At 48.4% G+C, this 26,421-nt stretch overlaps 1 protein-coding gene across 3 annotated transcripts in view; it reads right to left on the bottom strand.

Moving 5' to 3' along the window:
- Positions 1–2,689: 2,689 nt before the first annotated feature.
- The window catches only part of ZFR2 (zinc finger RNA binding protein 2), a 44,373-nt gene continuing 20,641 nt past the window's right edge, over positions 2,690–26,421 (bottom strand). For 2 of the 3 annotated variants that reach the window (XM_084826155.1, XM_084826153.1), the window contains exons 10-19: positions 26,118–26,263; positions 23,487–23,628; positions 21,256–21,443; positions 20,032–20,203; positions 17,652–17,793; positions 15,972–16,069; positions 15,171–15,266; positions 13,657–13,768; positions 8,902–8,999; positions 7,450–7,838 (exon numbers count right to left, since the gene is read on the bottom strand). In XM_084826155.1, the coding sequence (XP_084682281.1) occupies positions 7,650–7,838; positions 8,902–8,999; positions 13,657–13,768; positions 15,171–15,266; positions 15,972–16,069; positions 17,652–17,793; positions 20,032–20,203; positions 21,256–21,443; positions 23,487–23,628; positions 26,118–26,263 (1,383 nt within the window). In that variant the 3' untranslated portion in view covers positions 7,450–7,649. Of the gene's footprint in view, positions 2,902–2,990; positions 3,008–7,449; positions 7,839–8,901; positions 9,000–13,656; positions 13,769–15,170; positions 15,267–15,971; positions 16,070–17,651; positions 17,794–20,031; positions 20,204–21,255; positions 21,444–23,486; positions 23,629–26,117; positions 26,264–26,421 lie in introns of those variants that run through there. The other variant, XM_084826154.1, reaches the window with a different exon arrangement.

Below are 26,421 nucleotides of genomic sequence, written 5' to 3'. Positions count from 1 at the left end.
CCACTGACACTGCATGTGGAGAGGCTCGGAAAGAATATCCAAGAAGCTTTTTTCCACAAGGTTCGTTGTCATCCTCACGTAATAGTACATCGTGGTGTTGGCACAAGTGTCCTGTTTCTCCGGGTGGCAGGATGGTATGGAGGCAGTGCTCACTTCGGAGAAGGGAAAGCACTTTTGACGTCTTTCATAGATGTGTTTTGCTTCAAAATACATACGGAGAGCATAATGGAAGCAAGTAGAGACTCCTAGAGCCAGCAGCAAAACCACTGATTCTGTATCAAAGAGGAAGGTGTGTGGCACTCCCTCTCCCTGCAAGGCTGCACAGCCAATTCTCTAACTCCAGCTAAAAAGACACGTTCTCCCTTTTTCTCTCAACTTCAAATTCCCAGTCAGCCCACTGGTCCATCTAGTTCAGTATTGTCAACACTGACTGGCTATCTACCCCATCTTTCTCCAACCTGATGCCTTCCAGATGTTTTGGACTACAACTCCCAGCATTCCTGGCCATCAGCCATCTTGGTGGAGGCTGATGGGAGTTGAGGTCCAAACCATCTAGAGGGCACCAGGTTGGGGAAGGCTGATTGACCCCCATCTCCTCAACTGGAAGGTGCCATCAGTTCTGAATTCTGATGGGTGTCTCATTCGAACAAGAGAAAGCACCAGCTATCAGGAGACTTTCACCTGTTGTCATGAGCTCCCACTGATGGGAGACACCAGCCTGGTTGATTTAGCCAACCACCCCTGTAGTGGAAGGGATGTAACCCCAGCAGTCACTACTCCACTGTTACCCTCAGGGCCTTCTAGCCAGCTTAGGGCCTGATCAACCTTAAAAACAGAGCATCAAACATCTCAGGGAAAACAAAACATAGCAGTGTCCCTCTAGAGCGTGCCAAGGGAAGGAAGAAAGCCATCATTATGCCAGTAAAATCAGCACTTTGATTGGACCGGTCATGGTCCAAATATTCCTTACATGTTGTAATATAGACCTGTACTTCAAGATGGAGGCTTATATGTGCTACCCAAATGATTAGCAGATGGGTGTATATAACATTGTTCCTTTACTAATGAGTCCATTGGCATCTTCACACCTTAATTTTTATCTCTCTCAGGTAATTTGCCCCTATTGGCCAAGGAAGGATTTTTCTTCCTTTAGGTATCAATCTATATACCAAAGGTTATATCATAACCTAAAGGTTACTGAAAGTTTCTTAGTAACACAGGTTTTAGTCATTTTAAACCAACCAGCCATCTATTTCCAATGTTCAAGCTGCATGTGCCAATCCTTTTGTGGCCAAAATGGTGCCACCCACAAACAAAACAGATCAGCAGTCATGGGGGAACCCCAAGGTTGGCAGAAATACAAAACCAGTATACAAAAACATAAAATAGGGGTGGGGGACTCCCCAAAACTGCCCAATAAAATCTGACATGCTCAGTCACTACTGCATGCTGACAGACTGTTGGTGGGGGATGATTCAGAGAACCAAAATCATGGGGTGGGGGAGCGTGGGGACTTAGGTTTTTCACAAAACAATTTCTTCTCAAATTACTGGGTCAATGTCACAAAATGTGTGTTGAATCTCTTTTTCTCCCCAGCTCCCTTTCCTAACGTATTGGTTCCACACCAGAACAAAAAATCGGGTAATTAGGAACCCCCACGCTCTGCCTGCTGAAGCACACACATCTGCCTAACCCCATTTCACTGTTTTTAATCTTTAGTGATGTTTGGCAGAAGAAGGTGAGGGAAAGCAGATATCTGGTGTGTTTATTTTGTCATCATGAGGGCTAGAACCTTAATAGGAGTGGGAAAGCTCACTCGGACAAGGAGATTGGACACGCCCCATGGTGGAGCAGATCCATCTGCCTCCTGTTCTTCCAGTCCTTCGTGGCACTGACAAACCACCTCTTGAGGTGGTCACATCCCCTTTAACTTGTGGTAGTTGCTCCTCTATGTACATCCACAAAGGTCTTTTGTCCTGGGCATGGCAGGGAACCTCAGGCCCAGGGACCAATCCAGCCTGCTGGGATTTCCCAGAAAGCCATGCTCCCACCCCCTTTCCCCCAGCCACTGATCGTTTGCCTTTTCCCTGGCTTTTCTGCAGAATTTCCCCCATTCTAAAAGGTTGAAATGCTTCTCCCAAGGATGAATGGCTGGCAGTAAAAGCTATAAGCAACAGTATGCCGGTACAATATGCTGCCCGCTTGTCTTTGGCCCTGCGCAGCACTGGATTGTGGCCCCTGGCAGCTTCTCCAAAATTAAATGTGGCTGAAAGAGGGTCCCCACCCCTGTTCTAGGGTTAGGTTCAGACACTGTGATTCAGGGGCGGAGGCTGAATGATAAAGGATGGAGCCTGGCAGAATACGGGAGGAGTGTAATGGTACTGGGGTGGGGTAGGAAGGTGGTACCTGGTAACTCCTGATAACAGTATGGTTGTTACCCTGGTAGGACCCGACCGTGGTTACGCCCTGGACATGCCGATCCTTGCTAATCCACCCCGTAGCTTGCGGGAGTTACGCACTGCAGCTTACAGGAGCAAGCCACAAACTGGTGGGAGTGGGGCGGTGGGGGAGATTTTGTCCAAAGAGGGCCTGCTGTTTGGAGATCCTGGCTTCCTGGACTTTTGGACGGTCTTGGACGCTTCCGTTTGCAAGTCTCTCCAACCTTGTGCAGAGGTACCAAAGAGGAGAGATGGACCTATTCGCATCCATTCATCTGTCCAAAATTAATCTCCCCCCCCCTTTTTTCTTTTGTACTTGTCAGATTGCAAACCTGAACCTTACACACGCACACAGAAAGAGAGAGAACCGAAACAGCATTTTCCACCCACCTGGTCCCATTCTCCAATCCTGCAGTATATTTTAAAAGGGTTCAACCAGCTTAGCTCACTGGCGACAGAAGATCTGGGAAGATCCAGGAAGATTAGACCTCTCTAAAATAGGCAGGCATTAGCCATCTGAGCACCCTTCAACCTCTTGCGGCCGTCGCTTACCTTAAGCTTTGTGGTACCTGCAGAGTAAACAGGTCAAGGAGACATTGTCCAGCCTCCTGCTCTTCACAGAAAAGACCAGTGCCATATCTGCACTGGGGCCCATGAGCTGCTGTCAAGGGATGTTCTAAATGCCTTTTTGTGAATGTTCAGCTTGCATTAATTTTGTCGCAATTGAACAAAAATAAGTTTCTAGTTCTCATGACCTACAGAGGTGGAAGGTAAAGCACGGAGCCAGGACTCGACCCAATTGCCCAACACGAAGTAGCCTTGTGTGTTCCCGCCTTTCAGTGTTCTGTCTGACAGATGCAAAGGCCCTGGGCCTTCCCTGTTGACCGTCATAAAATTAAAATGTTACTTTATGGATATTTGACTCAACGGAAGGACCGCAGACAGATGATCCGATAGCCCGTATTTGAGGTTCTGGCTGCTTGGCATTGATTCCCCAGCACATAACAGTGTGCTGTAAGACCTCTCAGCCCCGTAGTTCTGCAGGTGGTATTCAGAAGCAGCAGCTGCAAACTGGAGAAGCGGGGTGGGCGGGATTTTCCCAACACCCTTAATTTAGTGCCAAACGTGGGTTCAGAAACCCAGATCTGCCCCAGTTTCCCTCTTCTACACAGATACTAAAGGTACAGGAGCCTTGCAAGGGGGTGAAGGGGTTGTGGGAGCCATGCAACTGGAGAAGACAACACTTTTTCTGTACCAGATACTCTCGTTGCTGGCATGTTTCCATGGCGGATTAAAAGTGCTGGAGGTTACCTTTAAAGCCTAAAACAGGGGTACATAACCTCAGGCTGGGGGGGGGGGCGCAAATCCGGCCCTCTAGGATTGCCCAATTGGCCCCCTTCTCTGGCCCCACCCCCTTTCTCCCAACCACCAATTATTTGGTGCTTTCCCAGCTTTTGTGCAGTTGTCCCCCATTCTAAAAGGTTGAAATACCTCTCTTGAGGCTTAGCTACTGGAAGGAAGAGCTTTAAACTACAATATGCTGGTATTTGGGTCTTTTTGGCCCCACTCCCTTTGCCTTGGCCCTGCCCACCATTGGAATGAGGCTTTGAGAGCTTCTCTGAAATGGAATTCAGCTGTCGGGCAGGAAGTGGTTCCCCCACTGCTGCCCTAAAAGGTTTGGGACCAGGTTGTTGGCTGTATCGTTTGCACCCCTATCCTGCCCGGACCTGATGATTGGCCACAGTGATTCAGGTCATGGGCCCAATATTAAGATCTGTCAGGTTTGCAGGCACACGACACATAGCTTTTTCAGTGGTGGCCCTGTATTTGTGGAACTCTCTCCAGCAGGATGTACATTTGGCCCTGTCATTAGCTTCTTTTTAAAACGGGGCTTCGAGACCTTTCTGTTCCAATTTGCTTTTAACTGACCATGCCTGCTTCGTTTTCTTTTTACATTTTTTGGCTTCTGATAAGACTATGTTAAAATGGTGCCTTCTGCAACCTGGTGCCCTCCAGATAACTTGGACTACAGCTCCCATCATCCCTGACCATGGGCTGTGCTGACTGGGGCTGATGGCAGCGGGCATGATACACCCATATGGATTGTGTGTAGGTATCAATGGATTTTCTTAAATCTATTGCATCTGTGTTTCGCGGATTGTCAGTCTCTTCTGTTCTATCATCTGCTCATTGAGGAAATTGGATTTTTTTTAACCAGAATTTTGTTAATTCGCATTACCACTAATGTGCATTAGTGCAAGTGTGCATTAGCACTGATGTGTGCTTGCATACTTGCATGAATGTGCAATAGCTCCAATGTGCACTTGTGCTGATGTGCATTAGTTAATGCAAATTAACACTAATGCGAACTTGCGCAACTCCCCCCTGCCCCCCAAGAGTGAAATGCCAGTCCGCAAATCCACAGAATCCACGTGACTTGGAAAAGCTGGGCTGCTGTGGAATTGGCAGGTCAGGTTCAGAGAAATCCAGCCACATTTGAATCCATTGCAGATTTCTCTAACATCGCTAGCTGTGTGCTTTTTCTCCCCACTGCTTTAGTTTCAAATCTTTTATTAGGTGCTTGATACTTTGTCATGGTTTTTATGTCGAGAGATGTGAGTTGCATGGAAGGGACTCTTTTTTGCCCTGAACGGTGGCATTCAAATATTGAAATAAATAAAGGAAAAGAAAAATTGTCCTGCGAAGGGCCAAAAAAAAAAAAAGAGGGGGGAGGCGGTGACACCCTCCCTCCCCTAGCCATCAAGCTGGCCCAACGCTCGGGCATTTGAGCTTCAAGACTTTTCCTTTGTACGTCTCTTCCCTTTCCCCTCCACGTGTGCTGGTGGCAATAACAGTCGTGAGAGTATCTTGGGGCTACGGAGGTGCCAGAATCCAGCTCAGAAGAGAGACACAAGCAGATTAGGCCGAAAGACTCAATCAAGGGCTGAAAATCTGGACGGGAGACAAGCTGGGGATTGTGGCAGAGTCACCACTCCCAACAGATATATACACACACTCGCCTGTGCTGGTTTACTAATCTTTGCTTGGCTGTGACCAAGGGATCGTCGGCCAGGATGTTTAGCCTCGTCTTCTACCTGGGGTAATGCTCATGGCGTATCCAGGCTTGCGACCTGAGAAGGACCCCACAGTGTTCGAGGGATGCTGGTTGATGGCCAGTTTTTCCCCACCAAACAATTTGATTTTGGGGGCAGCAAACCACAGATCCCGAACTAAACAGATACTAGGCCTGATTTGACATAAGGCAGCTTACTGAGTTCTTATTTAAATCTGCCATTGATTTATAACAATGGGGACTACAACCTCACTTTGTTAGGGGGAGGGCTATTGCACAGTGGTAGAGCCACTACTTTACATAGAGGAGGTTCCAGATTCAATCCCAGTTCTCCAGGTAGGGCGGGAAAAACTCCTGCCTCAGCCCCTGGAGAACTGCTGCCAGTCCGTGTCAATAATACCAGGCTAGATGGACCAAGTGCATAAGGTAGCTTTCTCTGTTCCTAACACCTAGATGCGTTTTTAGGTTGAGAAAGGATTCATGAGGTATAAACTGCTATTGAACCATGAATCCTGTTAAAGGGAGAGAGACAGAGCTTCAGTCCAGGAGGAAATAATTTCAGGCCAGATCCTGTCGTCCCTATTGGTTACTTGTCTCTGGCCACTGGCTGCCCTGCTTTTACTTTTTAGGAGACGCCTTTTATTAAAATGCCTGCCGCATGCAGATGTATGGTCACCCTGAGTCTCACGCCCTGAAATTCAGGAGGGGGCAGGGCCTGGGAAATAAGGGGCAGGGCCTGTAGAGATGGAGCTTGACGGACATAAGCGTGGAGCCAATTGCAACGAGCCCCCACTAGCAGAGCCGAGAAGCAAAACAGCGTGCCACGCTTTGCTTGTCATCCTGCTCCCTGAGATTTTAATCCTCTTGGGGATGTAGGTGCCCGGTCTCTTGAGGTTCGAGGAGCAAAGCTTTATGACAAGGGGTGGAGCCTAATGGAGCAGAGGCGGAGCCTAATCAGAAACTGCCCAAGGCTGCCTGAGACTCCATGTGGGGTGGACCTCTGCATAGGGCTACCCCCCAAAGTGTCCGGAAGCCTGTCGGCACAAAATGCGGAAGCTGGTTGCTAACCGCTGGCTGGCCACCCCGCTCCCTGCCGTAACTGCATAAGGGAGGGCCTACCAACGTAGGAGGGGATCCACCGGAAGGCACTTTTCCCAGGGGACCCCAAAGCTGGAGCAAGAGCAAGGAGGAAGGGAAGCCACATGGCGCGATGGCATCAGGACACATTGCGCTACACCTGGGGTCTCCAACATGGCAACGGCAGGCACCAATGTGCCCTGCAGACTCCTCCTTTAGTGCCCATCAGGCAACTCTGACTTCTCTTTTATTTCTTAACATGTTTAAATTATTTTAAGGGGGAGGGCCTAGCATGCTGCAAAGCAAAGTTCTCCCCCCGCCCCCGTATTTTGCAGCTCAGATGCATTTTCTTTTAGTCTTCCCAGTTTGCCTTCTGGGAAATGAATGTCTTGGGCCTGGCCATGCCCATGTCTTGTGCGTGGCAGCCTTTTTATGAACAGGCAAGCCCTGCCCCACAACAGCCATTTTGTGAGGCCACCCACAACATTCTCTCAAAATTCCCAATGCGTCCCGCTCCCCCAAATGTTGAGAACCCCTGCACTACACATTATGGGGCAACTGCTCTTTTTGGGGGAAGCCACCCTGTGTTTCTTACACACAGTTCTGTCCCAAGCCAGACCAGGGATTCTGCCCAACTCAGGCCTGGGAGCAGAGCAACGAACGCCACGGTGCTTTGCCAAATGCTAGACCAAAGAAGCTTGCCCTTCTCTCAACGTTATGTGAGACATCTTTTGAAAGCTTAGGAAAAACACAAGACTTGGAGGTTTGGCTGTCTGAAATGTGAAGCTGAGAGAGTGGATTAGTTTTGGATGGGAAATGGTAGTTGCTCACATCTCTGGTTGCAGACGCAACGCTACTCTTATGGAATGATGGAATCCCTTTAATGACTGAAGCACAGTATTAAAACAATCTACAGTATGTTTTTTTTAAAGGGGAGGAAAAAAAGAACACACTAAAATTACCAAAATTTTAGACTAAACAGCAACTCATAATATATATATTTATATATATAAAAAAGTAACGTCATGTGAACATCCTCTCAGCCAATCCTGCAACAGTGGTCAGGCCCCATCCTCGTCTTCGTCGTCCTCCTTCTTGTCTTTCTTCCCTTCCCCCTCACCCTCTGTCTCTTCATCCATGTCCCATCGCCGTTTCCGGCTGTGTGTGCCAGGCCGGTTTTTCAGCAATGGTAAGGGCTCCATACCAAGAACTTTGTGGATCTGGCGGAAAGCGAGCATCCGCAAGGCATGCTGGGGGAGGAGACCTGGGGTTAGGATTCGTACTGAAAGATCTGCTTCAACTCATGCAAGGGGTGTGCACTATTTTCTGTTTTTTCTTTTCTTTTCAACAGCTGAACCCGCTCCCCCTTTTCCAAAACCTGTCATGAACTGTTGGGGGCTGCTGTTAAAACAAACGAAGGAATAAACCCCCTAACCAGCAACAACAAAACATCGGGCCTAACGTCCCCTTGGGCTGACAGAACAAGTTTCAAATTTCTTTGGGTGCTGGCCCCAATTAACATCAAGGGAACAAGAAGGAGTGCCCCCTTCCAATGTGCGCTCATGACAAAACAAGGATAGAACACCACCTGGCTGAGAGTCACTAAGCACCTGACCCCAAGCACGAGGGCCGTTCAAATGAATGCTCCATAGTCAAGGGCAGGATCATTCCTGGGAGGGTGCAACTACCACGCAGCATAGAACAGTGCCGGGGAACCTCTTTCAGCCCGAGGGCCAAATTCCATTTCAGAGAAGCTCCCGGGGCCCACATTCCAGTTGTGGGTGGGGCCGAAGGCAAAAGGGGTGGGGCCAAAATACTAAACGATACCAGCCTACTGTAGCACAAAGCTCTTCCCGCCAGTAACTCAGCCTTCAAAGAGGCATTTCAACCAGGAAACTACGAAATGACCCGTGGGGGCAGGGGAAGGTGTTTCGGACTTCTGGGGAACCCAGGAGAAGAGAATTTGGTCCCTGGGCCTGAGGTTTTGCCCCCTTGGCACAGAGGATGTGGGTACACATTATGCCAAGACCAAGAGCTTGAATGACCTGAAATCTTCTTTGGTGCTGGTTGAACGCAAGCAGGGCGCCGAGGAAAAGTCCTTCATCATTCCTACATGTCTCAGTTGATGTTCTTCAGCAGCCTTCCCCAACCTGGACCACAATCCCCATCATCCCCCATCCAGGCGTGGCTGGGGATGATGGGACTGGTTGCCCAATGTGGCCGGAGGGTGCTGGTGTTGGGGAAGGCTGTTCTCTAGCGTTGGACACGAAGGACCCATATTTCTGCCCATCAGTTGGGGGGGGGGGCACCCACCTGGCTGCTTGCTGTGACGTCCTCCCGCTGCTGGCGGGCCATGCTCTGCAAGGCGTCCACAGGTTCCTTCTCACAGGGGTCTTGAAGCCCCGGGCCATCTGAAGGGAAGGAGGGATCACAACAACAGTTTACGCGTGGCAGGTGAGGAGAATGGGCATGTTCCCCAAACGCTCTTTAGCAAATGAACACCAGTGTTCCTGCAGCTGGCTTATTCCGTTTCTTTATTTTGAACAGACACACAACTTGAGGGCGGAGGTGGGCAACATGTGGCAGTAGAGGCAGGAGTGCTGCTCAGGGGCGAAAATGGCCCTAGAACCTGGCCCCTACGTTGCCCACCCTTGCTTTGGGCTTAAGAACCCCAAAGAGCGAGCCTCAATTAATTATGAACAATCGGGGGAGGGGGGGTCGCCTCCTTTAAAGCCCTAAACAGTTTGGGACCAGAGTATCCCAAGGCACATCTCCTGTTGCATATACCTGCTTGGATCTTTGGGCCATCTCCAGAGGCCGTCCTCCGGGTGCCCCCACCAAAGAAAGCAAGGCAGATGGCTACAAGAGAGAGGGCTTTCTCAGTGGTGGCCCCCCACTTCAGGAATAAACTCCCCAAAGAAGTTTGCCTGGCACCTACATTGTTATCTTTTCAGCACCAGGCAAAGACATTTCTTTTCTTCCAGGCATTTCAGAGATGTAGTCCTATATTATTATAGTTGTTTATTAATGCAAAACAATCACCAGCACAGGCATGATATTGTATTTTATTCTTTTAAATATTTGTACTGTATTCTATATTTTTAATTGTGTTTTAAAACGGCATTTTAGTTCAACTGACTGTAATCCACCCAGAGAGAACATTGGCTATTGCGTGGATCAGAAATGTACTAAATAAAACAAATAAATGAAATAAAAACTAAGCTGTGAATACATTTGAGCACTGTAGTCTGCTCATCTCCCTGTCTCTCTCACTCACTCACACATCAGCCACCCTGCCCCAGTATGCTACTTCTGTTATTTCAGCAGGTGCTGCACACAAGTTCTTTCCAGATTCATAAGGATTAGAAACTTAAGGAAAGAAAGGTGAAAGCAAAGATTCTCAAGGGAGTGGAATCCACACAGCCCTGCACAAATCTATGATTTCAAAGCTACAGCACCAGGGAAGTCCTTTTTCAGAAGCACATTTAGAGCAAATTTGCGAAAAAGGATATTGGGTTCGGCAAACGCTTGGACTTTGTTGTTGTTCAGTCGTGTCCAACTCTTCGTGACCCCATGGACCATAGCACGCCAGGCCTTCCTGTCCTCCGCTTTCTCCTGGAGCGTGCTCAAGTCCATATCCATTGCATCGACGATGCTATCTAACCATCTCATCCTCTGCCGTCCCCTTCTCCTTTTGCCTTCAATCTTTCCCAGCATCAGGGTCTTTTCTCTTCGCATTAGGTGGCCAAAATATTTGAGCTTCAGCTTCAGTCTCTGTCCTTCCAGTGAGCAGTCAGGGTTGATTTCCTTTAGGATGGACTGATTTGACCTCCTTGCAGTCCAGGGGACTCGTAAGAGTCTTCTCCAGCACCACAGTTCGAAAGCATCGATTCTTCAATGCTCAGCCTTCCTTACAGTCCAGCTCTCACAGCCATACGTGTCTACTGGGAAAACCATAGCTTTGATTATGCGGACCTTTGTTGGCAAGTTGATGTCTCTGCTTCTTACTATGCTGTCTAGGTTTGCCATAGCTTTCCTCCCAAGGAGCAAGCGTCTTTTAATTTCATGGCTACAGTCACCGTCTGCGGTGATCTTGGAGCCCAAGATAATAAAATCTGTCACTGCTTCCATTTCTTCCCCTTCTATATGCCAGGAAGTGATGGGGCCAGATGCCATGATCTTCGTTTTTTTAATGTGGAGTTTCAAACCAGCTTTTGCACTCTCCTCTTTCACCCTCAACAAGAGGCTCTTTAGATCCTCTTCGCTTTCTGCCATTAGGGTGGTATCGTCTGCGTATCTGCGGTTGTTGATAATTCTCCCGGCAATCTTAATTCCGACCTGTGATTCATCCAACCCGGCGTTTCTCATGATGTTCTCTGCATATAAGTTAAATAAGCAGGGTGACAATATGCAGCCTTGTCGTACTCCTTTCCCAATTTTGAACCAATCGGTTGTTCCATCTCTGGTTCTTACTGTTGCTTCTTGACCCTCGTACAGGTTTCTCAGGAGACAGGTAAGGTGGTCTGGTACTCCCATCTCTTTAAGGATTTGCCACAGTTTGTTGTGATCCACACAATCAAAGGCTTTAGCGTAGTCAATGAAGCAGAAATAGACGTTTTTCTGGAATTTTCTTGCTTTCTCCATGATGCAGCGAATGTTGGCGATTTGATCTCTAGTTCTTCGGCCTCTTCAAAACCCAGCTTGTACTTTTGGTAGTTCTCGGTTCACATACTGCTGAAGCCTAGCTTGTAGGCGTTTGAGCATCACCTTGCTGGCATGTGAAATGAGCACAATTGTATGGTAGTTTGAACACTCTTTGGCATTGTCCTTCTTTGGAATTGGAATGTAAACTGACCTTTTCCAGTCTTGTGGCCACTGTTGAGTGTTCCAAATTTGTTGGCATATTGAGTGCAGCACTTTAACAGCATCACCTTTTAGGATTTTAAAGAGCTCAGCTGCAATACTGTCATCTCCGCTAGCTTTGTTGTTACTAATGCTTCCTAAGGCCCACTTGACTTCACTCTCTAGGATGTCCGGCTCAAGTTCAGTGACCGCACTATCATGGCTATCAGGGACATTAAGATCTTTCCTATACAGTTCTTCTGTGTATTCTTTCCACCTCTTCTTAATCTCATCTGCTTCTGTTAGGTCCCTGCCTTCTTTGTCCTTTATCATGCCCGTCTTTGCACAAAACGTTCCCTTGAGATCTCCGATTTTCTTGAAAAGATCTCTAGTCTTTCCCATTCTATTGTTTTCCTCGATGTCTTTGCATTGTTCATTTAAGAAGGCCTTCTTGCCTCTCCTTGCTATTCTCTGGAACTCTGCATTCAGTTGGATATATCTTCCCCTTTCTCCCTTGCTTTTTGCTTCCCTTCTTTCCTCAGTTACTTGTAAAGCCTCATCGGACAACCACTTGGCTTTCTTGCATTTCTTTTTCTTTGGGATGGATTGAGTTGCTGCCTCCTGAACAATGTTACGGACCTCCGTCCATAGTTCTCAGGCACTCTGTCTATCAGGTCTAATCCCTGAAATCTATTCCTCACCTCCACTGTATATTCATCAGGGATATGATTTAGGTCATACCTGAATGGTTTAGTTGTTTTCCCTACGTTCTTCAATTTAAGCTGAAATTTTGCAACAAGAAGCTCATGATCTGAGCCACAGTCAGCTCCAGGTCTTGTTTTGACTGACTGTATAGAGTTTCTCCATCTTTGGCTGCAAAGGACATAATCAATCTGATTTTGATACTGACCATCTGGTGATGTCCATGTGTAGAGTCGCCTCTTGTGCTGTTGGAAAAGAGTGTTTGCTATGATCAGCGTGTTCTCTTGGCAAAACTCTATTAGCCTTTGTCCTGCTTGATTTTGTACACCAAGGCCATGCTTGCCTGTTATCCCAGTGATTTCTTGACTTCCTACTTTAGCATTCTAATCCCCTATGATGAAGAGGACATCTTTTTTTGGTGTTAGTTCTAGAAGGTGTTGTAGGTCTTCATAGAACCGATCAACCTCAGCTTCTTCGGCCTCAATGGTTGGGGCACAGACTTGAATTACTGTGATGTTGAATGGTTTGCCTTGGATTCGTACTGAGATCATTCTATCGTTTTTGAGATTGTACCCCAGTACTGCTTTTCCCACCCTTTTATTGACTATGAGTGCTACTCCATTTCTTCTCAGGGATTCTTGCCCATAGTAGTAGATACGATGGTCACCTGACTTAAATTTGCCCATGCTTGTCCATTTTAGTTCGCTGATTCCCAAGATGTGGATGTTCAATCTTGCCATCTCATGTTTGACCACCTCCAGCTTACCTTGATTCATTGATCTGACATTCCAGGTTCCTAAACAATATTGTTCTTTACAGCATCGGACTTTCTTCTCACCACCAGACATATCCACAGCTGAGTGTCCTTTCGGCTTTGGCCCAGCCGCTTCACTCTTTCTGGCGCTACCTGGAAATTCCCTCTGCTCTTCCCCAGTAGTATATTGGACACCTTCCGACCTGAGGGTCTCATCTTCCGGCGTCATCTCTTTTAGCCTTGTGATACGTTCCATGGGTTTTTCTTGGCAGGAATACTGGAGTGGGTTGCCATTTCCTTCTCCAGTGGACCACATTTTGTCAGGACTCTCCGCCATGACCTGTCCGTCTTGGGTGGCCCCGCACGGCATAGCTTATGGCTTCACTGAGTTATGCAAGCCCCTTTGCCACAACAAGGCAGTGATCCATGAAGGGGAAACGCTTGGACTTACCTAGGGAAAAAAAAGCTTAAGGCTTGGCCATGATGAAGCCATTGCCCCCTGGTGGCTGGGCGCTGCTCAGCAAAGGAGAAACAGTGAACAAATGTTCCTCCAATCTGAATGGGCCACATTTTTGAGTGTCAGACTGAAAACTTCAGATACCGAAATACAAAATGGTGGATTTTAGCCTCTGAATCCAGAGCCTCAATTTTGGGTCTCAGAAGATGCGGAAATTGGTTGAGCACAATTCAAGATGAGGACCAGCCCAGGGTATGTGCATGTTTGATGTTGGTGCAGAGAAATTCTGCATATCCACCAGCCCAAAACTGACCTGCCAAGAGCATTCCAGTTGCAATGCATTCCAGGACTCGCCGCAACGCCTCTCCGGGACCCAATGGGCCTGTGCAGCTAGTCAGAACTCTTTCAACTAGGAGCTCCATGGCCTGCCCGGCGGGAGAAGGTGGTGGGAGAGAAGAAAGGAGATTGAGGCCACTTAGAGAAAGCAAGAAAATTAAGCATGTCTTTAAGGACACACAGAGATTCCCAGATAATTTATTTATTAAACATATTTCCCATCTTTCCACACAACAGAGCGGATCCAGGCTATGTTAGTTAAACCTGGCTGACAATGGGAAAAATCAGGGGGACAAATGGAGACACGATTTAAGCCATAGGGGTTTCAAGGAGAACTAAACACCACTGCCTGAGGTCTGGAGCCAACCTGATGTATCTGTGGTAGCTTGCCACGAAATTTATTACTTTTAAACACACATTTGTGGGCGGGGAGGGGAATGACAGACAGCAGTGAATGAAAAACAAAGCAAATCCAACTGAACCAGCCGTAGCGCGAACAGCCAATGGGTATGCTTGCATCACTCAAGCTTTTAAAAAAGAGTAGACAGTGCCAGCTGAGTCCCACAATCAGTGGGCCACCACTAAAAGTCCCCGCCTAATCTCAAAAGGGCCCAGTAAGAACCTAAGAGCCCTGCTGGATCAGACCCAGCGTCCATCTAGTCCAGCATTCTGTTCACACAGTGGCCAAGCAGCTGCCCACGGGAAGTCCACAAGCAGGACAGGAGTGCAACAGCACCCTCCTGCCCATGTTCCCCAGCAACTGGTGTACATAGGCATACTGCCTCTGAAACTGGAGGGAGCACATAGCCATCAAGACTAGTAGCAACCGAGCTTTTTCGTCCAGGAATTTGTCCAATCTCCTTTTAAAGCCATCCAAATTGGTGGCCATCACTACAACTTGTAGAAGCGAGTTCCATAGTTTTGACTATGTGCCATGTTAAGAAGCCCTGCTTCTCTATCCTGAATCTCCCTCCAATCAGCTTCACGGGAGGGCCCCTTTGGGTTCTAGTATTATGGGAGAGGGAGAAAAATGTATCCGTATCCACTTTCTCTGCACCATGCATAATTTTGTACACCTCTGTCATATCTCCACTTACCCTCCCTTTTTCCAAGCTCAACAATCCCAGCTGTTGTAACCTTCCCTCACAGGGGACTTGCTCCAGCCCCTGGATCATTTGAGTTGCCCTTTTCTGCACTGGACAGTCAACCATTCCTGAGCATGCTTAATCCCCCCGCCCCAAAAAATCTTAATGTGGTACCTCTGTAATTATTTATGGTATTTACATGCCGCCCTATAACAGAATCTTCCCAAGGCAACTCACACAACAAACATCAGGGTTCCCTAGGCATGTCAACGCTTCCCCTATCTGGCGAGCCAAATTCCGCTCTATTCCCTGTCAACACTCAACCACTTGAGTTCGCTACTTAGAAGGAGCACAGCAGCAGCGCATGCTCACTCCCAGGGATCTGGTTCCCTTCCCTACTCCTTACCCAATCTGGAAGAGCGCCCCATGTCGGCACACGCTGGCAGAGGTCCCGCAAAACCCTGATGATGATCACGCATGACTGCAGGCCATTGGCTCGGGCCTTTGCAAGGAGAGAAACAAACAACGAAACAAAACAGGACACCTTCGTCTCGGATCAATGTTCCAAATGAAACCACTGCAAACAGCCCCCAAGGGAAAAAAAAACCCTGGACTAGTCATGCCCTAAAGAGTGGGTCACAAGAAATGAAATACGGGCTTTCTGTAAGCTTGAAATATATCACTCAGAGGCAGCTGCATGAGTCACCGTTCTGGGTTTCCCCGCTCCCAAGAGCCCTTGCTTCTGCTGCCTCTCTTGCTTCAGGAATGATTGGATCATTCAAGCCAGGAGTGCAGAACCTCTTTTGGGCTGAATTCCAATTCAGAGAAACTCTCAGGGGCTGCATTCCAGTGGTGGGCGGAGTCGAAGGTAGAAGAGGTGAGGCAAGAATACCCCAAATCCCAGCTTTAGGCTCTTCCTGCCTGTAGTGAAGCCTTAAGAGCGACATCTCAACCTTCTAGAATGGGGGTCGGCCTGCACAAAAGCCAGGGAACCACCAAGCCATCGCTGGTCGGGGAAAATAGGGCGAGATTTGCAAGCATGGCGCAGGAAAGGTCACTGCGACAGCCCTACCTTAGCAGGGCTCCTCTCTGTTGAAAAAAAAGATGGGAAGACTGTGGATCTGGAAGCTGCGCCCTCTTCCCTCATCTAACTGCCTTGCTGGCACCATGCATCCAGACCTGCTCGGAGAAGCTTTGAATTTTGTACCTGGAACCACTTGGCATGGCGAAGAGCAGCCAGAGACTCCAGACATTTATCTTGGCTCAAGATCTCCGAGGAGTTGAGCTGAGGTTCTGAAGGTGCTTCTTAAAAGGCGAAGAGAGAGAAGGAAAGAAAGATACTGCTGAATAGCTGAAGCTCTCTGGGCAGTTCACAACAAGTAAAACCACAAAATACAGCATAAAATATAATATAAAATTTAAAAGTTTAAAACTACAGCATAAAATCAAAAGCAAAATAAAACTTAGCAGCAATGCAGAGATTTAAAATGCAACCCTGTTTACTGCATTACAACCATTTTACTGCAGGAAACATGGGTTAAACATGGGTCTACCCAAGATGTCTTGTGAAATGGCTCTTGCAAAACACAATCAGTGCTGTCATGTGTGTGTGTGTTCTGTTCCATTCTGATACTTCCTTCATGTGTGTTTGAATGGGCAACCCCAGCCAAAGGAGAGTTTAGCTATTACTGCTTATTTATTATTAATCTAAAGTATTTTCACCCTGCTCTTCAGCTTAAAAGTCTCGCAGATCAGCTTAGAGATCCGTAACACAAGGCAGTTCCTGCCCCTCAGCTTTTGTTGTTGCTGTTCAGTCGTTCAGTCGTGTCCAACTCTTCGTGACCCCGTGGACCATAGCACGCCAGGCCTTCCTGTCCTGCGCTCTCTCCCGCAGCGTGCTCAAGTTCATATTCATTGCATCCGTGATGCTATCTAGCCATCTCATCCTCTGCCGCCCCCTTCTCCTTTTGCCTTCAGTCTTTCCCAGCATCAGGGTCTTTTCCAGGGAGTTTTCTCTTCGCATTACATGGCCAAAATATTTGAGCTTCAGCTTCATTATCTGTCCTTCCAATGAGCACTAAGGGTTGGTTTCCTTTAGGATGGACTGATCTGACCTCCTTGCAGTCCAAGGGACTCGTAAGAGTCTTCTCCAGCAGACTCAGCTTACAATATTAAAAAAATGTGCATTCATGAGATTTCTTCTGCCTTCTTCACCCTTGCTCCTGCTTATGCACAATTGTGCTGGCCACAGCTGTACTATAACTAGAGCATTTATAGAAGCGGATCCCACACACTAGAGCATTTGAAAGAAACTTCAGAATCCTGAGGCTCAGTTTAGACACCATGGCAATTTATGGTTTGCTCTATCCACAATTCAGAGCATAAACCATCGCTTGAGCTCCCAAACATACAACAGGGAAGCTTTGCCTGGAGCCACTTGTTAGCATTCACCTTCTTTCCACACAGCTCTCCCATTTTTACAGTGCAGAGATCTCTGAAAGCAGAAGAATGGCTGCAACCATGATGGCTTGTCACTTCAGAAGAGCAAACAGTTTGCAGGTGAAAGATCCCAGATTCACTCTCCGGCTGCCAGTCAGTGTAGGCAGGACTGAGCTAAATGGGCCAATGGTCTGACCTGGCATAAAGCAGCTTCCTGTGTTATTTAAATCCACTCTTTATTCTGAACCATGAGGGCTAGAAACTTATTCTTAGTTTTCTGGGGTAGGAAGGAAGCAAGGCAGCCTGGCACTCTATTCTGGGATGCCACCTCTGTGAGGTGGATCACAGGTCTGCCCAAGGGCCAATATTCCTGCCATTCCCCAGAAGAAAAACTAAAAATAAAGATTCAATGCTGCAAAAAGTAGCATACCCATATTTGGAGACTCACCTGGGTCTGCGGGAACCTCTTCCCTCATTAAAGGGGATGTGAGCGAAACTGTGACCTGCATTTTGGGCTCTTTGCAGGAGGCAATCACAATGTTAGCTTCCTCGGAGCGGGACGTGACTTCATAATCATCGCTCGTCACCTTCTGGAGAAAAACGAGAAGCAGGCTCACATCCCAGCCAGCCTCTGGGTAGGAACCCCACTCTGGAATTTTGGTGTTTGTTTACCTCCCACACACACAATTCGCGGGGGTCAGGAACCCTGCCTAAAACTCGTTGTGCTTCCAGTCACAGGCCCCAGCCCCTTCCAATCTCTCCCTTGAGGGAGACCGTCCAATCTGACCCAGCCAGGCCAAACTGCAAGAGCAGAGGCAGGCCCTTCTGAGCACTTCCTGTGTTATTCCACAGAAAGCCTTGCAGGGCACCCGTTTTTGGCTCCATGTCTGCACGCACAGACTGGTTCTGCTCGGATTATCTCCTCCCTCAAATCTCGCACTGCCCTCCTTCTCGCTACCTCCCTGTCGCAAGCCGGTTCTCTCTTCTCTCTTCTGAACAGAAGAGCCACACAGAGAGCCAGTGTGGTGTAGTGGCAAGAGTGTTGGACTAGGAGCTGGGAGATCCGGGTTCTAGTCCCCACTCGGCCATGAAGCTCACTGGGTGACTTTGGGCCAGTCGCTGACTCTCAGCCCAACCCATCTCACAGGGTTGTTGTTGTGAGGATAAAATGGAGAGGAGGAGGATAATGTAAGCCACCTTGGGTTCCTTGCAAGAGGAAAAAAGGCGGGATATAAATGCAATCAATCAATCAATCAATCAATCAATTCTCCCTGTCTTGGAGCTCAAACCCCTAGACTGGCTTTCCATCCCCTTCAAAGCCCTCCACGGGCTGGTCCTACTCTTTCTTTCTGCCCTCATCTCCCTGGACGTCCCAGGCCCCGAACTTCCCTTCCCCAACTCTATCGTCCTCAGTCTTTTGAACGACTCTGCAGCTGCTGTAAAAAAAGGTAAACTCCATGTTAGGCATAATTAGGAAAGGGATTAAGAATAAAACTGCCAAGATCATACTGCCCCTATACAAATATATGGTGCGACCACACTTGGAAGACTGTGTCCCGTTCTGGTCACCACACCTAAAAAGGGATATTGTAGAACTGGAAAAAGTGCAGAAGAGAGAGAAAAAAGATCAAGGGGCTGGAGCATCTCCCCTGTGAGGGAAGGTTACAACAGCTTGGCTTGCTTAGCTTGGAAAAAAGGAGGGTCAGGGGAGACATGAGAGAGAGGTACAAAATTATGCCTGGTGTGGAGAATGTGGATAGGGAGACATTTTTCTCCCTCTCTCAAAATACTAGAACCCAGTGGGGTCGTCCCATGAAGCTGCTTGATAAGGAGATTCAGGACAGGTAAAAGGAAGGGCTTCTTCACACAGTGCTTAGTCAAACTATGGAATTGCTACCGCAATCTGAATCACTTTAAAAGGGGGCTAGACAAATTCCTGGAGGAGGAGGCGATCAATGGCTACTAGTCTTGATGGCTAAGTGCTACCTCCAACACCAGAGACAGTGAGCCTCTGTACACCAGCTGCTGGGGAACATGGGTGGGAGGGTGCTGTTGCGTTCATGCCCTGCTTGTGGGTTCCTGGTCAACAGCTCGTTGGCCGCTGTGTGAACAGAATGCTGGACTGGATGGACCCTTGGTCTGATCCACCAGGGCTCTTCTTATGTTCTTATGACTCTGCCCACTCCCCCTTGCTGCCCTATACCTGGAACTCCCTCTCAGAACACTTAGGGAACACTCCCTTTCCCTTCAAACCCTTCCTCAAAATCCACCTTTTTTGTGATGCCTTATGCTTCGCTCCTTAATCTCCATCCCCACCTCTAACCAAGGTTTAAGCATGCACATTGGCTTATGCCTGGTTCACACAACACGACAAGCCAGAGTATGGGATGAGTATGGATTGCCACTGAACTGTGGGTTATTGTGTTGTGAGAACCCAGCCATGCTAATAAACCATGGCATGTTAACCACAAACAACCCAGCGTTCACAACCCAACAACAAAGCATGGGCTCTCCTCGTGGGTTGTTTGTGGTTAACAAACCATGGTTTGTTAGCAAGGCTGGGTTCACACAACACAATAACCCATGGTTCAATGAAAACCCACACTCAACCTGTACTCTGGCTTGGCATGTTGTGTGAACCCAGCCACTCTTCTACTCTCCACTGTTTTCCTCATGAGCCATTTTACAACATAATGCTCACAGGGACCTGCCTTTACAAGGGCAATTCTGTAAATTGCCACGTATAAACATGCACATGCAGACATCCCTCAAAAAAGGTGACCCAAGCCAACATGGGCAGCATGGAATGATGAGAGGCCTGGCTGTACCCCCAATTGCTTGGGCAGCTCCTCAGCGATGCTCTGAAGGAGGGGCAGCGTGGGCTTCTGGGCTGACAGCAGGATCAGGCGGACGTTCCTGTCTCCCCGGAGAAGCAGCCCTTTCGCTAGGACGCCAACTCTCATGACTCCTTTCAGAATCCGGGGCGTGTCATCCGTTTTCCTGTTGAAGGGAAGGGCAGGAATAAATACAGGCAAACTCCTGGAGGAGAAGGCTATCAATGGCTACTAGTCCTGATGCTTATATGCTACCTCCAGTAACAGAGGCAGTACGCCTGTGTATACCAGTTGCTGGGGACCATGGATGGGATGGTGCTGCTGCGCTCATGTCCTGCTTGTGGGTTCCCGGTTGACAGCTGGTTGGGCACTGTCTGAACAGAATGCTGGACTAGATGGACCCTGGGTCTGATCCAGCAGGGTTCTTCTGAGTTTCTTAGCTACATGGCACAGGCAACTTAAAGCTGCAGGAGGGTTCCGAGCAAGGACTTGCAGACTGCCTCTGTGATCTCCAAAACAAAGGGATCAAGTAATTCCCGTGTTGCTTGAGCTCACCAACTAAGTTTGGGGTGTCAACACATGACCCGCCACTGCTGCCCCTCTAGTAATGAGAAAGGACTGTCCACAGCCAAAGGAAGAATTCCTTCAGCCAGCCTGTGGACAGAATGCTGTCATAAGAGGTGGCAGAAGAGGGTTTAAAAAGGGGTGGACTAACAGAGAGCCAGGGTGGCCTAATGGTTACAGCGTCAGACTGGAACACAGAAGGATCTGGGTTCAACTCCCCATGAAGCTCCCTCAATGATTTTGAGCCGGTTGCCCTCTTTCAGCCTAATTTACCTCACAGTCACAGGGAAGACAGTCCAGCTGGTGAGATACTGGGAGATCTTGTAGGACAACTACAACAACTAATATTATCATTATTATTACTTATTAATGGGCGAGGGAGAGCTATGTGTGCCTGCAGTGGTGGCTGAGATAGCGGCTTCCACCAGGAGGCAGCCTCAGACAACCAGGAGAGGTTATTACCACCAGGAGAGGTTATCACCGGTTATCCCTGCTTACGAACTTCCACAAGGGACTGGGCTACTGGCTGCCTGCCAAAAGGCACATGCCACCACAGAATGACCAAGTGAAGAAAAAGGGAAGGATCGGACCACCGCAAGAGGAGCTTGCAAGGCCCCCACTCAACAGCTCTGAGGGTAATGCATCAGCTGTTACCCTTTCTCTTTACTCTCTTCCTCCTTCCCTGTTTCCTGCTCCGTCAGCCAATCCGAGACGAGCCTCAGGGCACGCTCGGAATGAGACACGACTTTCTGAATGGCCTGGAGCTCCTCTTCCGTCGGGTAGATACTGGAGTGCTTTGACATGATGTGGCGGTCGTCAGAGGAGTTTGGTCGCCGGGCAGGCTGAGGGAGATAAAATGGACAGACTTTAACTATCAATCTGGAAGGAGAAAAAAAGAAAGAGAAAATGTTGTGCAATTAGATCTATAACTATTAACAAAGGCACAGCTGTACAAAATGCCAAAACGTTTCAAGCTGGGTGAAAAATAATATGGGGTGCAGGGTAGACCCCAAGAAAGAGGGGTAGAGCAGGACAGAGGGTGCTGAGGCTACTCTCCATCCTCGCCAGAAAGCCAGCCTGAACCTGCCTTAGGTTCCGACTCTGGCTTGCCAGGGGAGAGTCAAGCCCTGAGTTCTGGGTTCAGATATCACGCTCAACCAGCCTTCCCCCACTGGAAGCCCTCCACATGTTGGACTACAACTCCCAGCATCCCCCAGCCAGCCATGTTGCAGTCCAACACATCTGGAGGGCCCCAGGCTGGGGAAGGTTGGGCTAAACAACTCTCCATCCCTGGGCTGTTTAGCCGCTCCTGCTCACAGCGGGAGCGACTGAGCTGTGGGAACCAGCACTCTGGCTCGTCCACATCGACATGGGGTTTCAAAAACACCGATGGTGCTGCCGTGATGTGTGAACAGGCTATAGCTTAGCACTATGTGAACAAGCCTGGATGAATCTTGGGCTCACACATCCCCCTCCCCTCCTGGCACATCTGCAAGAAGACTGGAAGAATCCACTCCCTGGTTTAGACTAACCACAGTTTGCTGTCTGAACCAGGAACTGCGGTTAGTTTAAACTGGGGGTACAGAACCTCTTCTGGCCCAAGGGCTGCATTCCATTCTGGAGAAGCTCTTGGGGGCCACATTCCAGCAGCAGGCAAGGACAAAGGCAAAAGGGGGCCAGGCCAAAGGCAGGTCCCCCAAAACCACCAGCGTATTTTAGCTTGAAGCGCTTACTGCCAGTAACTAACCCTTAGGATGGGGAAAAAACTGCAAAAGCTGGGAAACCACCAAATGATCAGTGGTCAGGGAAAAGGGGTGTGTGTGGGATGGGGCAGGTAGCCATGCGGGGATCCCTGGAGGGCTGGATTGGGGCCCCAGGCAGGCCGGATTGGGATCCCGGGCCTGAGATTCTGTAACCTGGGGTCACATTGTGGTTTATGGAAACAATAAATCATAAACTGTCATTTAAGCTAACCCCAGTTCCCAGTTTGGACATAACAACAAACTGTGGTTAGTTTAACCCTGCTAAAATGGGGTAGCTTAAAGGGGTACCCCAAACACACTTTTCACTGCAGAATATACACAGAAGTAGACCTACAACATAGTCCTCCCATGACATGCCTGTTTTCTGTCACCTCCATAGTGTCTCCAATTTCAGAGTCCTACTGTTCTCTTTCTGGAGAAAATCCCCAGTGGGAAACAGAAAATATCCCGAGAATCTATTGATTTTACCACTGGGATGTCCCCAAACCCAGGCGAAGAACTGTGGGCATAAAAATGTCCCATGGGTTTTCCAAAGAAAACTGGTCTAGGGAAGCCAGCCTAAGTATTCTGGGTGTCAGTAGGTTAGCACAAAACATGGAATTTCATTGGGGAACATTTACCTCACCAGAGACACATTTGTAATGGGGGTAAAAAAATACCCCGCAACACCCCAAAAAGTTAGTTCTTAGTAACAGAAGTGTTACCTAAAGTTTATGATACTTTTCTAGTATTCTGAGTTCATAACATACTTCTTCTAGGAACACAGACCATGACCTTCTGGTCGTGGGAGTGTGTTTTACCACTCCATGAGACATTTGGAAATGGCTTCAGGGTAGTCCAGGGCCCCACAAACATGTTTGTGTATATTTTTGACAACTGCTGCATGAGGGTTAAAACTAGGGAGCGGGTGCTTCCAACCTCTTTGTGGACATGCCAGGGGAAGAAGGGGAAGAGTGTAAGACTCAGGTCAGAAAAGTGTAAGCCTGAGGTTGTGTAGTGCTAAACCACGGTTCAGCATGACATCTGAATCCAGCCCACGGTTATCTTGCTTGCTAGCTTCATAGGGAGCAGACCGCACCAGGAGCTGGGCTGGAAGGAAAGGAGTCCGAAACAGGTACTCACCAAGAGAGGGGGGACGGGTACCCCAGGCCTGCCCATGAGGGGTGGAGGGTGCCAGTCTGTTGCCAAATGCCGGCGCTGCTGCTCCTCCCAGTACAGCTGCTCTTCCTCTACCCGCCGCCAGTACATCTCCTCTTCGTAGCGCCTGGATAAGAATGGGGCAGGTGAGAAAAACAGCAAATGCGGATGGTGCTGACCCGGCAGGTGCACCACTGCTCCTCTCACTGGGAAAGAGGCAGCAAGAGGCAGGGCCTAGCGGTAGCATTGACTAGGATTAGTAATCCACTGTGCAAAAATTTCCCGAACTGGTGACTGGACAAGTTTGCTTCGTCCCGCTTCCTGCTGTTTTGGACTGGAAGCTCCACGGGACTGGTCTGTGCTGCCCCCAACTCTAGAGCACTGACAGTGCCATATAATGTTTATTGCTTATTATGAATAGTCATCAAATGGCCTCTTATTTCCCCGCTCCATCTTCTTCCTGACATAGACTGTGAAATCATCAACCTGTTAGAACCCAACATCTCCTTGAGACTGGATCCCTGTATCGTGCTCTATGTGGGGCCGCCCTTAAGACTGGTTTGGAAGCTGCAGCTAGTGCACAATGCCGTGGCGGAAGTGCCTTCCCGCCCACTTACTACGCCTGTGCTAAAGAATCTAGGCTGGCTGCCAGTTTGCATCAAGTGAGGGTTCAGCCTTATTCAACTCTGGACCAGGTTACCTCACGGAATCTCTCCCTCCTCCCAGGCCACGGCGATGCTCAGGGGACGCTCCACTGCGCGTGCCATGGCCTACAGATTTCCGTTTGGCAGCCTTCTCTGCAGTGACGTTTGCCCTGTGGAATGATCTCCCCTTTAAGGTGCGCCAGCCCTTAATGCTGGCATGTTTCAGGCATCTACTGAAAACGTACGCTTTGACTTCGGCTTTCCTACAGCCTTCAGCCATCTTTATAACAACCTCAGGATGCTACGGTGTGCGTGTCTGTGTGTCGAGGGGGAGTTGTTGTTGGCTTTTTTTTATTTTAGGGTAAACCACTTCAGGATTTGTTTTAAATGAGAAGCCGGATACTGCTCCGGTGGCTGTCCCACCATGAGGCAAAGAGAGCAAACTGCCACTCAGCGGGGCGTGGACTCCGTCTTCCTTACCAACATTTATTACTATTATTACTACTACCATTGCATTTATATCCCACCTTTTCCCCTCTTGCAAGAAACCCCAAGTGGCTCACATGGTCCACCTCCTCTCCATTTTATCCTCACAACAACCCTGTGGGGCAGGTTGGAATTAGGAACATCAGAAGCTGTCTGTCCATTTAGCTCAGCACTGCCTACTCCTGCCTTCCCCACTCCCATCATCCCCAACCAGCATGGCAAAAGCTGCCCTATCTGAAGGCATCCTCTGTTTCAGGGATGGGGAACCGCCAGTAGGCCTCCAGAGGTTGGGACTACAGTTCCCATCATCCCAGGCCATTGCCCACACTTGAGTATTTTATTGGCTGCAGAGCGGCATTATCAATCTTGCAAATAAATAAAATATAAATATTGCTAATGAGAAATGTTGGCTGGGTGTGTTTCCAAGCCCAATTTAACGTGCTGGTTTTGCCCTTTAAAGCCTTAAACTGTTTGAGGCCAAATTACTTGAAGGACCGCCTTCACCTGTAGCAGCATGCTTGCACTTTTAAGATCAGCAAGAGAGGCCTTTCTCAGTTGCCCACCTGTGACAGCTGTTAGATGGTGAGAGGGCCTTCTCTACAGTGGCCCCACACCTCTGGAATAAGTTGCCATCAAGGGTCCGCCATGGTCCATCACTGAAAGCTTTTGAGAAGACCTTAAAAACATATTACATTGCTCTGGCCTTCTCCTGATATGACTGCTGTTTTTAGTACTGGTTTTGTTGTTGTTTTTTATTGCTGGTTTCATTGCTGGTTTTATTGTGTTCTTACTGTTTTTATCATGTTTTTAGCGCTCTTAATATCGTATTGATTTTATGTGCCTCATTGCTGTACGCTGCCTTGGGAGGGCTTCTGCCCTGAAAGGCGGCCAAGAAATATTTTAAAGAAAGAAAGAAGCACGGATCCAGCAATACCCCAAGCTATTCCAGATTTGCTTTTATTTGTTTGTTTTTATTGCTGGTTTGTTGTTGTTTTTATTGCTGGTTTCATTGCTGCTTTTATTGTGTTCTTACTGTTTTTATCATGTTTTTAGCGCTCTTAATATCGTATTGATTTTATGTGCCTCATTGCTGTACGCTGCCTTGGGAGGGCTTCTGCCCTGAAAGGTGGCCAAGAAATATTTTAAACAAAGAAAGAAGCACGGATCCAGCAATACCCCAGGCTATTCCAGATTTGCTTTTATTTGTTTGTTTTTATTGCTGGGTTGTTGTTGTTTTTATTGCTGGTTTCATTGCTGCTTTTATTGTGTTCTTACTGTTTTTATCATGTTTTTAGCGCTCTTAATATCATATTGATTTTATGTGCCTCATTGCTGTACACTGCCTTGGGAGGGCTTCTGCCCTGAAAGGCGGCCAAGAAATATTTTAAAGAAAGAAAGAAGCACGGATCCAGCAATACCCCAGGCTATTCCAGATTTGTGCATTCCTCCACTGGGGGATGCACGGTGGAGGAGAAGGAGGACTTGCCTCATTTCCAGGTGCCAGCGCTGCTCTTCCTCCCGCCGTCTCTTCACCAGGGCCCGGAGCTGCTGCTTCTTCAGCTTTTCCTCATGCATCTTCCGAGCTCGGTTGCTGGGCTTGATCTCGACCGGGAGGTCGGGGTTGACTTTCTTCTGCAAGAGTTTTTGTCGGCATTAGGCTAGTAGGAACAGAGCAAGCAAGCTTACACCGAGTCAAACCACCGTGCCGTCAAACTCAGGATCGTCTCTACACTGACTCGGGCAAGGGTGTAAAGCAGGCAGTGTAAAAACAAAAACAAAAATATAACCAG

Source organism: Heloderma suspectum, chromosome Z (assembly GCF_057233095.1).
Source record: "Heloderma suspectum isolate Gila_16-S chromosome Z, 16-S_ref, whole genome shotgun sequence".
Classification (NCBI taxonomy): domain Eukaryota; kingdom Metazoa; phylum Chordata; class Lepidosauria; order Squamata; family Helodermatidae; genus Heloderma; species Heloderma suspectum.
This window is presented reverse-complemented; position numbering and strand designations above follow the sequence as displayed.